Source organism: Colletes gigas, unplaced genomic scaffold (assembly GCF_013123115.1).
Source record: "Colletes gigas isolate AHSC1104 unplaced genomic scaffold, ASM1312311v1 Colletes_gigas_Sc00003, whole genome shotgun sequence".
Taxonomy (NCBI): Eukaryota; Metazoa; Arthropoda; class Insecta; order Hymenoptera; family Colletidae; genus Colletes; species Colletes gigas.
The window spans coordinates 4,656,939-4,672,247 of NW_025106632.1; the positions used below are offsets into that span (position 1 = coordinate 4,656,939).

Below are 15,309 nucleotides of genomic sequence, written 5' to 3' on the forward strand. Positions count from 1 at the left end.
ATCACAATATTTCACGTGTGCTATAGTGCATGTATAGTTTGGGGGAAAAATGATGGGTCTGATTAGTAGTAGCGAAATAGATAGGTTATAGCGAACCATATTGACTTACAAGTAAAGTCATGGCGAACAAAGTCCTACGTGCACACAGCACTCAAATCAAACGATGCAAATCGACAATTTATTAAGAAACATTACCACCAATTTTTTGGCCTGCATATTTTACGAAATATCTTTTTAAAACGATACATAAAAATGATAAATGATGGACTCTGTGACACGAAGTATTGCAAAATAAATTATACCCCAAGAAATTCAAAAATAGTCGCCGCTATATAGGTTAGGTTCGGGTATTTCGACCTCTTACGCTATTCAGCCGGGGTACCAAGCGGCCGCGTAACTTCGACTTTTCCGTACGGGGCGGCGATCACCTGTTACGCGACGATTAAATATTTCATCGCCGTCGGAATTTTCGTTAATAGTTGGATCGACTAAATAACATAGTTCCCGAACAGTGCACGCATTATCGCTGGCAGCACACCGGGGTCCGTATTGTCTTCACCGGCCCGATAATATATCGCGGAGCGGCGCCTTGCTTTTAAAATTAAATTGCCTCGCCTCGCCGCACCGAAAATTGCTCGACTGTGAATATCGTCAATTATCCTGATGCGGGTCGGCGTCAGCGCCGATGGTTCGCGTGTGTATCGTGTTGCGTTCGCGCTATAAACGCACCTGCCAAAAACTACGCGGCCACCGTGCGTCGCTGGTGCTCTAACAAACGATCCTCGTCGATCGACGTCCCTTAACGAACGTGCACCGTGCACTGCTCTCGGTCGTGAGTACTTACAGGATTTTTCAACGAGAACGATGGGGAACCTTCGAACAGTCATGGCCGCCATATTCCCTACTCGCTTGGAATAAAAACACAATAAACTTATAATTTTCTCTGTTTTAGGTTAGGTCTGGGGTTCTACCCTTTCGCTTTCTTCTATGTGTCACTGTCTCATTTCGCGCCTCTATCGTTCTTGTTCCTCACTGGTCGATTATTTCTTAATTAGCTGTCGATAACGTAGAGTTACGATTACCTACCTAACCCTTTACTGGTTCAACATTTATCCGAATGGGGTTCGCCCATAAACATATTTTTCACCGAAGGCCATTCGAGCGAACGTTACCACGTTCTACTCGAGCTTTTTAACACGTTGACTGCCAGTCTAAAATCCTAAAATTGTTTACGAGATCAAAACTCTGATTTTAGGCAATTGTAAACTGCACAACTTACAAGTTGTCGTAACAGTTACTTTTCTAACCTCGTTCAAATTTACGAAGCCTATTAAAATTGATTTTTTTTAACATTTCATTGTTTTAGTTCCAGTGTTTAAAGTTCTGTCACCCAAATATGGGTGACGTGGCAGTCAAAGTGTTAAAGGAGTAAAGAAGCCCGGTAAAAATAGGCCCCGTGATTCTGAGAATCTCGACGCGAGCGTAATGATCGAGACTAAATTTGTGTTGGTGCTCGAGTAGCTCCAGCCACCGTAGATAAGACTCGTTGGTCGCCGGAGAGTCCGTCAAAATACTAGCTGACACGCGTCGCCGTCGCGACGTCCTATCCCGGACAGCCCGAGTATATATTTAGTCCGAGAGAGACGCGTCCCGAATGGCGAGGGTTTCGCATAAGCGCCGCGGGCAACAAATGCGCGGTGCAAAAGTGCCCGAATTAATGGCGCGCTATTCCGGGGAATAAACGATAAGTTTCGGGGCTTGTATAAACGCGGAGGAATGACGAGGGGCGCTCGACTGTCCCGCGTCAGGATATTTGTCCATTATGAATTTTGGCACAGAGCGCGGTGCAAGCGCCGCGACGCGCGTCCAGATCGATTTTAACGCGTTAACACGCTTTGACTTCCCAACGTCACCCATATACAGTTAATTCTCACTCATTCGTAACACTATAATACCGGTGATACAAACCGGAAAGGAAACTTGTTACCTCTTTCCCATTTATTTTCACCAAATGTTATTCCATTACACTATGTTATACTTTTCTATTTATGAAGTAGTTTTTTTTTTCTAATTTTTAATGTTAACAGGCAAAGTAATACGTGATTACAAACCCGGTAGAGAAGTATTAATGATATAAACACAGTATTGAAATTAATACATAATACGTGTTTTTTTTTCTCGAGCGGTAACCACCCCCATCCTGTAACTGCACGCGGCCCGATGGTGCTGCACTTCGGTGATCAGACGAGGACCAGCGCCACCAACGCGACACGATCGCGAATTAGTTTAATCTTTAATTCGAACCCTTATATATATCGACGTATGAAATAATGGACTTACCGACGAATCGTGAATTTTATTTTTGCTCGAGGAAACTTTCTCGAAGATAGAGATCCTCCGAGCATCTAAACAACGAGGTCGGTTGCACCGGTAACCCAGAGACCAGCGTGCAGATTTTCAAAGGAAAACAGCTTCTGTTTACGGAGGTCCACCGGCAAGCAAATATGATATATGAAAGAGGGACAATAAAGCGACTTCTTTGCCAGTGGCGTCGAGATAAAATGCACGGGAAAGAGAGAGAATGTGCGTGCGCTGCTGGGAATAACCTCTTCACGTTGCGGCACGTGAGAGGAAAGAAACCGACCGGACGAAGACGCGGATCCGAAGAGTGGCAGGGGGAACGGGGAGCCGCGCTCGCCAAGGCGGAGAAAAATGGCTAAAAGCCCGCGGAACGTGGGTCAGAGGATTTGAGAAAGAAAGGCCGGCAGGAAAGTTTATTATGTCGTCGAATGGCGGTCTCGAGGAGGCGCGCAATATTTCTGATAAAGCATACAATAAAACACGCCCAGGGGGGGGCGGGAAGTAATATAAAAACTGTCAACGCGAAGCGTGGCCGTTGTTACGAAAACTATTAACCGAATAAATTTAAGGAGCGCCATTATAACGCGATAACCAACGTAAAGTGAATTTAATAATAGCGTGATAACAATGTGATAAAAAATATGGCTATACATACTCCCTGGACTTTTCTTGGCAATGTGTATGTGTGCGTGTGTGTGTTTGAAAGGATGCAACGGGGTGAAAAACACGAGCAAATAAACATTCTTTTCTAAAAGTTAATGTTTCAAAATATTTTTAAAAAAATTCTTAATTTGTCACGCTAAAATGCTTTTCCCTGGTACGAAAATACAGGGTGATCAACCGTGGGAAAAATTTTTATGGGAGATTCTAGAGGCCAAAATAAGATGAAAATCAAGAATACCAATTTGTTGATGGAGGCTTCGTTAAAAAGTTATTAACAATTAAATTCGAAAGTTTCAAATCGTTCTGGAAAAATTATTTTCGGTTGCGGGGGTCAATTACGATCATTTTTGGTGAGTACATATACTTGCGAAATCCTATCCATTTTCGAGAAAAAAAATAAGGTAGGTGCTGAAATTTTTGGAAGAAAAACAAATTTTTCAAATCGTTCTAAAAAAATTATTTCCAGGTTCTGGAGTTAAATACAACTATTTTTTGTGAATACACATACCCCCGAATTCCTACGCACTTTCGAGAAAAAAATTCCAAATAAAACATCTTTCAACGAAAAAAAAAATTTCAAATCGTTCTGAAAAAAATATTTTCGTTTGCGGGGGTCAATTACAATCACTTTTGGTGAATAGGCATACCCCCAAAATTCTACCCACTTTCTAGAAAAAAATTGGAGAATGTGTGAAATTTGTCGACGGAAAAAAAAAATTTCAAATCGTTTTGGAAAAATTATTTTCGGTTGCAGGGGTCAATTACAATAATTTTTGGTGAATAGACATAACCCCGAAATCCTGCGCATTTTCGAGAAAAAAATTCAGGACGGGCGGAACTTTGAACGTTAATAACTTTTTAACAAAGTCCCCATCAAAAAATTGGTGTTCTTGATTTTCGTCTTATTTTGGCCTCCAGAATCTCCCATTAAAATTTTTCCCAGTGGTGGCCCGAACACCCTGTATAAATCCTGATCAGAGGCCGCGTCGAAGCAGCGCGGAGACCCTGAATGAACCCACGTTGAATGAAAGAACGTCGGAACGGGAGAGGACCGGATGAATTAAAACGGCACGTACCGGCCAGCCGGGGGGGCAATAAATAAATAAAGAACCGTAGACGAGAGATTAAGTCGCGATGGTGGGGGGAAGGGGCGCGTAAATGTAGCGCTGAATGAACCCGGGAAACGAAAACACGCGAACAAAGAGAGGAAAAACCATGGAAGAAAGATCGCAGTTCGCAAAGCAACCTGTATAAAACCGCTCGAATCAAAGTCGTTTAAGGAAGACAAACGCCAAACTAAGATAAAGTTCACCGTAAATGGAGACGAAGAGAAAGCCAAGAACAATTAAAATTACGAGTGTTAAAAGATCAGGATTAAAACGAACATTGGATAAAATATCGCTAAACAGGATTGTGGGAGGGGGGAAAAAAATCGTGGAAAATAAACCGTGCAATTTTTGGTGAAAGCTAACCGTGCGTTACTGTAGCCAAATCGAGCTAAGGAAACGTAAGCAGCAGCGGGATATCTTTAAGCGGAGGAATTACAATCGCACAATCGAAATTAGAAGGCTGTGGAGGGGAGGCGGGGGGGCGGAGCAACGAGTGAAATCGCGCGCGCGACGGGACGAGGCGAACAAGAATGGGGGAAACAAGAACGGACGACGGAGGTTGGGGGCGGGGAGTGGGGGGGGAGAGTGAACGAACGCGCGACAAGAGGGCGATCAGTCATTCCGAAAGAGACGCACGACCGCAAATAACTCCGGGGCTCCGCGCGGGTCAAAAGCGTCGGCGGATGCATTATGAGGCTCGTCCCTCTTTTTTTCTCCATCTTTCTTTTCTTTTTTTTCCCTTCCTTCATCCGCCGCGTTTCGGGCGATCTTTAACCGGGCGGCGAGTAGGCGAGAAAAGAATGATGGAGGCGTGTTTTTTATAGCTCGGAAGAACCCTAAATCAACGTAGCTCATTAACGTCACGGTTACGGGGGTTTTTTTTTTACGCTTAATACGTTCTGCTCGGGGACCGTTTCCACGAGTAACAAATTTTCGAGCGTGTCGAGCGACGCGCGACACGCGACAGGGACGGGCGAAATTTTTATTCGAACACTGGATAACTAATAAAAACGAGACGATCGTTTTGTTGGAATGTTTTATTCCGAGCGTGTCTCGCTTTCGTGGTTTTCATTTTCATCGATCGAACGCAATAAAGAGATTTGCAAGGTGCCATCGCGGAACCTCTCCCTTTCTATCGCGTCTGATGTAATTTTTAACGTTCCTACGAGAGGAGAACGTGGTTTTCGCTGTACGGTGAAAGTAACAGGTCGAGTGAAGTTGCCCCGTGGGAATGTACCAAAGGGATTTGATTAATTTAAACGTTAACTTTTCGATCCAACGTCGACACGTTCACGCGCATAACAAATTAATTCAAATTTTTTTTACTCGTTTGTTTAAGCGTCGAGATCCAGAACCAGTATAAAAAGGGGAGTTACGTTTCAAAAATTTATTAAAAACAAATATTTTTTTTTAATTCTACATAAAGATATTATTTTAATTTAACGCAACCTTTAGAGGTTAAAATAAGACGAAAATCAAGAATACTAATTCGTTGATTTAGACGAATGAGGCTTCGTTAAAAGATTATTAAACAATTAAATCAAAAAATTTCAAATCACTCTGAAACATTATTTTTAGCTGTGAAGGTCAATTACAATCATTTTTGGTGAATAGGCATAACCCCGAAATCTTACCCACTTTCGAGAAAAAAATTCAGATGTAGGCGACATTTTTCGACAAAATTAAAAAATTTCAAACCGTTCTGAAAAAATTATTTTTAGCTAACAGGGTCAATTACAATCATTTTTTGTGAATACACATACCCCCGAAATCCTACCCATTTCCGAGAAAAAAATTCGGATATGGGCGACATTTTTCGACAAAGTTAAAGAATTTCAAACCGTTCTGAAAAAATTATTTTTAGCTAACAGGGTCAATTACAATCATTTTTGGTGAATAGACATAACCCCAAAATCCTATGCATTTTCGAGAAAAAAATTCGGATATGGGCGACATTTTTCGACAAAATTAAAAAATTTCAAACCGTTCTGAAAAAATTATTTTTAGCTAACAGGGTCAATTACAATCATTTTTTGTGAATACACATACCCCCGAAATCCTACCCATTTCCGAGAAAAAAATTCGGATATGGGCGACATTTTTCGACAAAATTAAAGAATTTCAAACCGTTCTGAAAAAATTATATTTAGTTGTGGGGGTCAATTACAATCATTTTTGGTGAATAGACATAACCCCAAAATCCTACCCATTTTCGAGAAAAAAATTCGAATAGTTGCGACATTTTTCGACAAAATTAAAAAATTTCAAACCGTTCTGAAAAAATTATTTTTAGCTAAGAGGGTCAATTACAATCATTTTTGGTGAATACACATAACCCCGAAATCCTACCCATTTTCGAGAAAAAAATTTGAATAAGAGCTGAAATTTTTCGGCGAAAAAAATATTTTTCAAACCGTTCTAAAAAAATTATTTTCGATTGCAGAGGTTAAATAATCTAACAGATAGCAAAAGAAATCGTTTTGACACCCTTGGTACATCCCGTATCCGGGGGGGTTAAATGGTAACTTGCACCCGAACGCAAATAAATTCATGGACTCACCTCTTCGACGTCCGATGGCGGCTCCTCGTAGTCCGATTGCGTGTCCTTGAAGACGAAGATGCAGTCCGACAGCTGTAATTGACGAGCGTTACCAAATTGCGTCTGTCGATCAGCAGATTGTTTCGGCGAGGTCGTCTCCACCATACTGGAAATTTATGCAGGCCGTGTATCTCGAATAATATCGAACTGGATGGATATTCTTAACGATTATATTCTGTAATGACAAATAACACGTTTCCATTAGTTCCACGTTCATTCCGTCTTAATTAGATTAAATATCACTGTCTATGCAAAGGGTTCCCAAAATACAGTTTATCATTAACTTCTATCAATTTCAAGGACGACCTCTAATTCTAACCTAACACGGTTCCATACGAAAGGTTAACGATCTTGTTACAGCCGGAAAATTGATAAACGTTATCGCTGACGAAGAATTTCCATTCATCATCGAAAGTGCGAGCCTTTAAATCACGATACTTCATTCATCCGCGTGCACGTGATATGGCCACATGGCCAGATACTTATGGCTTCATTTATAGACGCGAACGAGGTACGGTCTTAAACAAATACGGCGATGAGAACGGTATGGTTCGAATTATCGTTTACGTCACGGCGATACACTGTACACGTGCGGTATTATCTCTTTCTATATGCAAGCTAAATCACGCAACTGGGACAGGTTACATCTCGAATTTGGTAAAAGATGGGGAAAAGTTGAGTAATACGATAAAGTCTGTTTTGTTTCAAAAATATCACGCGTCAACAGCATATAAATACATCCTGATACCTTCATATTAGACCAAAGTCATAGAAAAATATATATTACCATTTAACTTTTTCCTGTTACCAAATTCGAAATACAACTCGTCCCAATTACGTCACTCGCCCTGTATATGTATAGAAACCAACATATGCATTCGCAAATTAACACACAGATGAAGGCATATGCGACAACTCCAAATATTAACGCGTTCATAGGTTAGGTTTCCCGGCTTGCATTTCGTAACAAATTCGAACGTAACATCTTTCCAAAAAATGTTACGTTTAAACTATGAACGGAACCGTTGGATCGAACTGATAATCAAATGTCAAATACCGATATTACTGACAGAAAAATTTGTTAAATATTCGGGGAACGTGGTAAGGTTAGGAAGCCAAGCTTCGATTGTCAGCGGGAGATCGGGCAAATATGACAGAGAACAAATACGCGATCAAAAACTTACATAATACGCCTTTCAGATCTGTGGCATTATTTTCGCGCGTACGATAAACACATCTAATAAACACGTTATATTTAGGATCGAAAGCAACGCTTTTAAATTACGGAACGTGTAGTACTAACAACAGCCTACGATTCTGAACAATGCTGCCATCTGTCGGTGGCGAGCTCATCGACGAAAAAGAACTACGAAGAAATTCCCGCGCTTTTGATTCGATTGTCGCATACTGGAAAGGATCACGATCATACATAAAAATTAGTTTTTAATTTTAATCTTTCTTTATATTAGGGAAAATTATGAAAATCCTACACTTTTACGTAGAATCTGTTTAGTGTGAACTCTACAGGTTTCCATGTAAAGAAAAGTACAAAATTTTTATATTTCAACAAGATATAGTTACATGCTCTTTCATAATAAAAATAGAGAATTCGTAACGTTTCTAACCAATTAAATTACTTCAAGGCTCCATGTTCGTGGTTCCATCTTGTTTCGTCATCAGAGCAAACTGCGTCCTAGCTTTTAATATAACATGTCCTTTGCCATTGGCCTCAAATTTACAATCGTTCAACGAAATTTCGGATATATTTTCTAATAATTCTGGGCCGCCGCATATGCTCTCCGAGCCGTGTAAATATTTTTTTGTTTCCAATCGTATAGCATATTCCTTAAAATGTCCCAGGAAACAATTCCTCACTGTCAATCTTGCGTTATCGTGAAGCTAAATAAACCATATATTACAGCATTATCAAATCCCTGCTTGCACACATGTAACAGCGTAAAAATAGATAACATACCTGTATACCTTCCGCACAATTCTTAAAACTACAGTTATTCGTAAGAATTTCTCCATTGTTAAAAATAACTAAGGCAGTTCCAAGACCGTCGAAAACCGTATTTTCTATTATTAGTTTCGCGTCAGGTAAAACAACGACTCCTAATTTAACTGTGCTCTTATTCGTGGCACATATTTTACAATTAACTATTTTTGTAGTCCCAGCCCTAACAATTACAGCGGCTCTAAGATCACCCATATCCACGGTAATGCTATCTAATAAAACCTATAAAAAATTAATTTGAAAAGATCCGAGCAGAATTATTCCCTAATTTAGAAATTTAAAAAAAAAATGACTTACTTCGCTACCGGAAAAATCAAGCAACGATGGCGCCGTTTCAGTATCTTTCACAGAGAGAATAGTGCGTTCAACGTTGTGGACTCCCATAATTGTACCACCTTCTTCCAAATTACCAGCACTTTTTATTGGATGATCACCCTCTCCAACTACAATGACGTCTCCAGCATCGCTGGCGTGCAGAGTGTCTTGCAACGACCCAGATATCCTACATACGAAACATTTTAATCAATAATTAATCAATATAACGTTCATAAAATTTGATAGACATACTTGAAGCATAACTCTGCGGGCAAAGAAGCTTGAACTTTACTTATAACTTCCTTCATTTCTTCCAAAGTACCACCGAGCCAAACGAAATGCCCTTCTATACATTTATCTTTGCTCTTCTGTCTTTCTATTTTATCATTATTTAAGGACGAGTTTCGATTTTTTACGAGTATTTCTCTCATAGCAGGATTCTCAAGAACTTCCACCTCCCTCTTAATCTGCTGCAGCCGAAAGTGAAGTTTCATCAGCTGGCACGCAGTTCCCCCGTCGACTTCGTTCGATTCTCCTTCTTCGGAGATAGTATCCTCCAACTTTGATATCTTCTCTTGGACCTCACGTCCTTCTCTTACCAAACTTCTAATAATGTCACTAGTTTCTTTGCTTACTACGCTTCTCTTCATATCGAAGAACAATCTGATTCTCGTTTCTAAATGTAGAAACACCCAATCTGTATTATCGTCGTCGTCTATGTCCCACGGCATCCACAAATAGCTATAAAAGAATCGCAACTGGTCGATGCAATTCGCAGTGCCCACCACGTCCAAGGCGTTGTTCTCTTGATTATGAGTCGGATAAAGTTCTACCAGTTGTACATCGTACTTTTCGGGTAAATGGATTTCGTCTTGAACAGCAACAATTTTTACCAACGCGGACAAATCGGTAAAATCTACTTGCTTGACTTCTACCACCACTATGGTGGGATAATGGATTTGAAAATCTTCGCAAACTAAACGTGGTATTTTCCATAATGCCTGCCAACCTACGGGTTCTATTACGAGCTCTACATGATACGACCATTCCGCCTTAATTTGAGAAGCAGGTACGATTTCACCTCTGCTGGATAATATCTCGGTCAATTCAACCAACCTCTCTTGAAGGCTCTTGTTAAAAGTATATATCTCCATTGATGCATGCGACCTGCATATAAAGTAATAAATGTAATTCATAGAACACTAAAAAAAGGGACATACTGATCGCATACGTAAATGCTTACCTTTCGATCGCAAATTCCTTCTTCAAAAAAGGGGCACGCAAAAGAGGCGGGTCAAAATCTTTCTAAGAGCATAAAACTGGAATATTTGTAATCCAAAGACTCGCTAACGATGAATCCAAAATTGCACAATGTTTCTGATCGAAACCAATCCAAACATCAGTCGAAACTATACATTTTGTTAACTATACCATCAAATGCATATTGTTTCACAAAATGTGATCGTGAAACGGAAACAATTCATGAGAAAACATTGTTAAATTAATTTTCTACCGTACGGCAAACGAAACTGTCGTTAAACATTTGAAACACTACCGTCGTCGACGGTGATTGGTTATGTCAATTCGATTATCGTTTCTAACTGTTATTGACCTATCGATATGCACAATTTCTGACAAATAATATCATTGCTTTGTCGTCAAAATAAACAGTGCCTTATTTTCATAATCGGATTTAAGTATGTCCGACGAAATAATAGGTTTGTTTATGTCATTGTTACAAACAATTAGCCACACATTTGTATTTTAAACAACGCAAACTTTTTTACGCATTGATTCATTGATATCGATATATTTTTTTTAACAAACGTGTCGTTATCGATCAGCAGGGAATTGTTTTTTAATAAACGCGGACGCCGATACGGAACAGAGTTCTAAAAGCGCGGAGGACAGCCATTTCGACGATATTATTGGTCATATAGAAGACATTCTTTTAGGTATATATGAGAAATATCGTTAACAAAATTCCATCACTAAAGTAAATTTGTACATTTCCAGAAGACGAGTTCAATATCATTCAAAAAAAATTTTTGGAAGATTATTGGAACATTTTCGAACCCGTGGAAGAAAATAAATTAATTTACACAGATATATTCAACAAATATGTGAGTACTGGAACATCATTCCATTATCCACACTTACAGGAATACTAATATTTTACTATTTCATAGAACAAAGCGGTGGAAGATTATATCGTTAACTATTTACAAAAAGTCATACCACATTTCAATATAAACACATTCTTACAAATTTTAAGGTAAGCACCGAGATTTTGTACCTGTCTGTAAAACACGTAAACATCAATTAATGTTCTTTATGCTTAAATATTATCAAACGATACAGTAACAGACGAAGTGAATTGGAAGGTGAAGTTTTCGAAGTATTATCAACGTTCACAGACTTTGTAGCCTTTAAAGAAATGTTCCTCGATTACAGAGCTGTATGTATTATTAATATCTCGTCGTGAAACAAAGATCGATGTTAATAGCGAGACTGTTTTAGGTGAAGGAAGGAAGGGTTCAAGATCTCAGCTCTGGAATATTTGTCACGTGTCTTAAGTCGTAAAATATGAAGAACAACGGGTTTCCTAGATGAAAGCATGTTTCTGGATATATCGGAGAAATAAATTATATTACATTTGATATTTATGTTCGTAATATTCAACGATGATTCTTAGAAGACGATACGTTTATTATGTTTACAGTTTCATTCGCGTTTAAGTTACGGAAGTACAAAAAATATATACACTGCGTCGATGATACTCTGAACATTCGTGAAATAGTACGCTGACCGGTCTCGTTGTCGATGAGAAATAATTACGAATCCGATATTCAACACATAAGGATCTCCATTTGTACGAGTTTACTGTTCGTTTCGTTTGGCATACGGTACGGGAGTGTACCCGCGAAACTCGTTAATGCGCGCGCCTGTTCCCGAAGATCGAGTAATTGTTGCTTCCTTGCTTCTTCGTCGCCCGGTTCCGTCGACCGTAACTTTTGATATTGACGATAAAGTATCGTCATTGTCGCCAGAAGGACGTCCGCTAACGTACCAGCTACTTCGGGCGACACGCGACGCAATGCATTCACCCTCTCGTCGACTTCTTTTATATGCAATGGCAACAACTTTGATTCGGCAATAGTCTGAAACGAGATCGCAAGAAAGTTAATATTAACAAATATACGCGGCGCTTGTTTCGTATTATCTCTTACCCTAAGAGCACTCTGATATTGTTCGTTATGAAACTGATCAAAAAACACCATCAAATGTCTCAAAGTTTGAAACGCAGACATTAATTTGGACGGTGCGTGTATCTGGTTACCTACATACCTGAAACCAAATGTTTATGCAACGAAGCTGGATGTTGTTTCAATGATTAAATAAACTTCCGGAAAGATTTCAATATTACCTTGTGCTTAGTTGGGTAGCAGTGACTTGCAGTCGCGATCTCAACGACCCCGGTGAAACTTTTTGACTAACGACTTGCGCCAGAAGGGTGCACATTAGATTAAGAACCTTCTCGTAATTACCAACGAGATCGTACATCGTTACAGAGTCTTCTAAAAGACCTTTCCTGTACAATGTATCCGCGCTGATGTTTACCACGTCTTCCTTGTTAAGTAAAAATTGGTCCAGAATTCCTGGACCCCAATGATTCTTGTCTATCTTTCCAACTAATTGAATTTTATTTGCCGGTGAGGCTTCTACTACCATTTCCGCGGCTGACACGGCGAACATGTTACGATCGTGAGGATCTTTCATACTCCTAAACGCATAAAGTGATGTAATAAAATTCTAAATCTATGGGACTAACGATTTCCTCGTACGAACCTTAATAAGAATAAATAATTCACGCATTCTTTCGGGTCAGTGGTATCGAACCTCCTGACATACAGCAATATCAATCTAGCGAAATTTAATCGTTTGGCAGGTGGTTTATCAGCTGGATCGACGCTCAGCAATGGCGCTAATACACTTTGACTGACTCCTAGGAAGTTATGCTCGTGCATGGCGGCCGCTAAATGCACCGCATGCGGCAAATGCTTCGCTCCCGCGCCTCTTGCCAAAAATTCAATCGCTGCTTCGAACTGACCAGTTAAGAATAGCATCGAAAAGTACACAAACGGTTGTTCATGCGCATGATAATAAGATTCCCCTGCAATATTTATCTAATCAATCATTTTAATTCCGATCGTTCGTCGTAAACATAATTAAATTAATTCGTTACCATATATCTCCGATATCGTAGTTTGCAAATAATCTAACGTCAATTTGTTTTCCGAATCTGGTTGATCTCTAACTTGACACAATTTCAGCCATAAATAATCGTCGGCCGTACTAATTATATCCGAATGTAAATCGTCCGGTTCGCAGGGAACCAACGCGCAATATGCTACTCTTTTGTACGGATCTGTGACCGACCTGACGTGTTTCCTGTATTGCAATTTCAGATTCGATTCCGCGTAACTGTTAGGATGTCGGTCAGGGTCGTTGCAAGCTCCTTCTAACGCAGCTTTGAACTCTGGAAATTCTGTATTGCATTCATTGAGACACGTCAACGCTGCTTTGTAATCACCGAGTCTCATACAATAATAGACCAAAGGCCACAGTGGTTTATTCTCAACTACAGTATCTTCTAGATCCCTAACGTTTTGTACTTTAATGCTTACAAAACTTTTAACTAATGGCACGGTGCCTGGAATGCCACCCCTCTTCGCCATTGCCAAGTTTTCGCTAATAACGGAAGTCATGAAATCTCTGTATCTATTTTCCAAATATTTTCTAGCTTGTAATATAATTTTTTTCTCAACTATGGGAGTACTTCTGGATTTAATTTGATCCTTTTTAGGAATCGGTGGAATGTCTACCATATACTGGACCATTTGCCACATATCTACAATTTTCTTATCGTTAAACGACTCGGCAGCTTTACAAAATGCATCGAACAGACTCGGCTTGGTCATACGTTCGCGTATATGTTTGTTGTAATTTTGTAACTCTTTGGCGTACGCTACTTCCACGCTGGACAAACCACTGATCATCGAACCGGCTAATTTGGTTCGCTGAGGAGTTCCGCTTAAATTCACTAGGTCGCCGGAAGGACCCGTCATACCGTTTATTATTTCATAACGCATTTGCTTCCACTCCCCCAACATATGTTCCATTTGTTGAACTCTAGTAAGTTCAAAAGTCTAAAAACATATCGTCATAAACTTAATACACAATATGTCGAACGATTACATAAAGAACCAATAGAAAAATGTTTACATCTTTATGAACTTGCTCGATGATCGATAAGATAGCATTTTCCTTTTCATTTCTGAGGTAACTAACTATATCTGTATCTGCGATTGGATCTAAAGGTTCGAACGTGCGTCTTGCGCTAAGCGAACTTAACTTCTGTGATATTTGTGGCAGATCAACACCACGTGACCCAAGCAAGAGATGCCTGAAATTATATCGCATTATCTTCCTTAACTCTAAACTATATTAAAATCGATATTGGACCAGTAAAATAAACTGCTGAACGAAATAAAGCAATTCCATGATTACAAAATGAACTGCTGAATCATGGACCGAAATAAACGGTTCTGATCATCGTCGAAAATTTTGTCAACCGAGCGAGAACAATTTTGGCGCCAGAAATTTGTAGAACGTGTAGGTTACGTTATGCCTCGAATATGAATATGGACGACTAAGTAAATTGTTCATTATAGATATATATATATATTTTAAAAGAAATGTACATAAACTACTTAATATTTTATGACCGTAAATTTGCAATTTTACTTACGCTTGAACCTGATTATCTTGAGTGCCGGTTTGTGTGACACGAGACCAAAGTTCGTTAGATGCTTCTAAGATTTGACGAAGGTTTCTCTGAACTTGAGGAAGTTCTTCGTTTCCTTCTACGGCAGCGGACAATTGTTCCGCCGAACGCAATAATTCACTAAAACCGGGATCCCTTGTCACTCGTGAAGAATTCGTGGTGAACATGTCGAAGTTCGTAAAATTGCCCATATTTGAAACACGAGTTCATCCGTGAACTTCACGACGGTTCCAGAGATGCCAGAAGTGCACCGAAAACACTTTCTCACACTATGCTAGGATCACGCGTACGTGAGCTCGTAAAGTTTCGGTGAGTCGACAAAGGCAAACTGCGCATGCCCTCTTTCTCGATTCTCCGAAGCTGCCCGAAGTGATTTCGGGCAGTCTCGTGGGAATCG

At 39.7% G+C, this 15,309-nt stretch overlaps 4 protein-coding genes across 6 annotated transcripts in view; 1 reads left to right on the plus strand and 3 right to left on the minus strand.

Annotated features, from left to right (window-relative positions):
- Positions 1 to 8,032, minus strand: part of LOC122404887 (RNA pseudouridylate synthase domain-containing protein 2-like) — a 257,493-nt gene extending 249,461 nt beyond the window's left edge. Inside the window, exons 1-2 of one of the 2 annotated variants that reach the window (XM_043409226.1) lie at positions 7,917 to 8,032; positions 6,694 to 6,907 (exon numbers count right to left, since the gene is read on the minus strand). In XM_043409226.1, the coding sequence (XP_043265161.1) occupies positions 6,694 to 6,837 (144 nt within the window). In that variant the 5' untranslated portion in view covers positions 6,838 to 6,907; positions 7,917 to 8,032. Of the gene's footprint in view, positions 1 to 6,693; positions 6,908 to 7,051; positions 7,266 to 7,916 lie in introns of those variants that run through there. The other variant, XM_043409225.1, reaches the window with a different exon arrangement.
- Positions 8,033 to 8,370: 338 nt separating this feature from the next.
- On the minus strand, positions 8,371 to 10,564 carry LOC122404749 (protein nessun dorma). Its single transcript, XM_043408971.1, has 5 exons — positions 10,308 to 10,564; positions 9,317 to 10,231; positions 9,047 to 9,251; positions 8,708 to 8,971; positions 8,371 to 8,631 (listed from the first exon to the last, which is right to left on the minus strand). Exons 2-5 carry the CDS (start codon positions 10,216 to 10,218, stop codon positions 8,371 to 8,373), a joined length of 1,632 nt encoding a protein of 543 aa, XP_043264906.1. The 5' UTR covers positions 10,219 to 10,231; positions 10,308 to 10,564.
- Positions 10,565 to 10,702: 138 nt separating this feature from the next.
- LOC122404985 (ADP-ribosylation factor-like protein 2-binding protein) lies at positions 10,703 to 11,720 on the plus strand. 2 transcript variants are annotated; one of them, XM_043409427.1, is made up of 6 exons: positions 10,703 to 10,782; positions 10,909 to 11,019; positions 11,081 to 11,187; positions 11,254 to 11,339; positions 11,426 to 11,522; positions 11,585 to 11,720. In XM_043409427.1, exons 1-6 carry the CDS (start codon positions 10,764 to 10,766, stop codon positions 11,645 to 11,647), a joined length of 483 nt encoding a protein of 160 aa, XP_043265362.1. In that variant the 5' UTR covers positions 10,703 to 10,763; the 3' UTR covers positions 11,648 to 11,720. The 2 variants fall into 2 exon arrangements, with proteins under 2 accessions (XP_043265362.1, XP_043265363.1); XM_043409428.1 differs by having other exon boundaries at positions 10,712 to 10,782; positions 10,912 to 11,019.
- A 193-nt stretch (positions 11,721 to 11,913) lies between these two features.
- On the minus strand, positions 11,914 to 15,152 carry LOC122404984 (nuclear pore complex protein Nup93). The gene is made up of 7 exons (XM_043409426.1): positions 14,877 to 15,152; positions 14,351 to 14,531; positions 13,311 to 14,274; positions 12,914 to 13,238; positions 12,492 to 12,848; positions 12,295 to 12,412; positions 11,914 to 12,225 (listed from the first exon to the last, which is right to left on the minus strand). Exons 1-7 carry the CDS (start codon positions 15,101 to 15,103, stop codon positions 11,914 to 11,916), a joined length of 2,484 nt encoding a protein of 827 aa, XP_043265361.1. The 5' UTR covers positions 15,104 to 15,152.
- Between the last annotated feature and the right edge of the window lie 157 nt (positions 15,153 to 15,309).

Bases quoted from the DNA above. Each gene is read 5' to 3' on its own strand.
- LOC122404985 (XM_043409427.1), top strand. The intron at 11,020-11,080 runs GTATATATGAGA...GTACATTTCCAG, and splicing joins TATAGAAGACATTCTTTTAG to AAGACGAGTTCAATATCATT. The intron at 11,188-11,253 runs GTGAGTACTGGA...ACTATTTCATAG, and splicing joins CAGATATATTCAACAAATAT to AACAAAGCGGTGGAAGATTA.
- LOC122404984 (XM_043409426.1), bottom strand. From the start codon at position 15,103: ATGGGCAATTTTACGAACTTCGACATGTTCACCACGAATTCTTCACGA. The intron at 14,532-14,876 runs GTAAGTAAAATT...ATATAATTTCAG, and splicing joins CAAGATAATCAGGTTCAAGC to GCATCTCTTGCTTGGGTCAC. The intron at 14,275-14,350 runs GTAAACATTTTT...ATATGTTTTTAG, and splicing joins TCGAGCAAGTTCATAAAGAT to ACTTTTGAACTTACTAGAGT.
- LOC122404749 (XM_043408971.1), bottom strand. From the start codon at position 10,218: ATGGAGATATATACTTTTAACAAGAGCCTTCAAGAGAGGTTGGTTGAA. The intron at 9,252-9,316 runs GTATGTCTATCA...TTTCGTATGTAG, and splicing joins CCCGCAGAGTTATGCTTCAA to GATATCTGGGTCGTTGCAAG. The intron at 8,972-9,046 runs GTAAGTCATTTT...AATTTTTTATAG, and splicing joins TTGATTTTTCCGGTAGCGAA to GTTTTATTAGATAGCATTAC.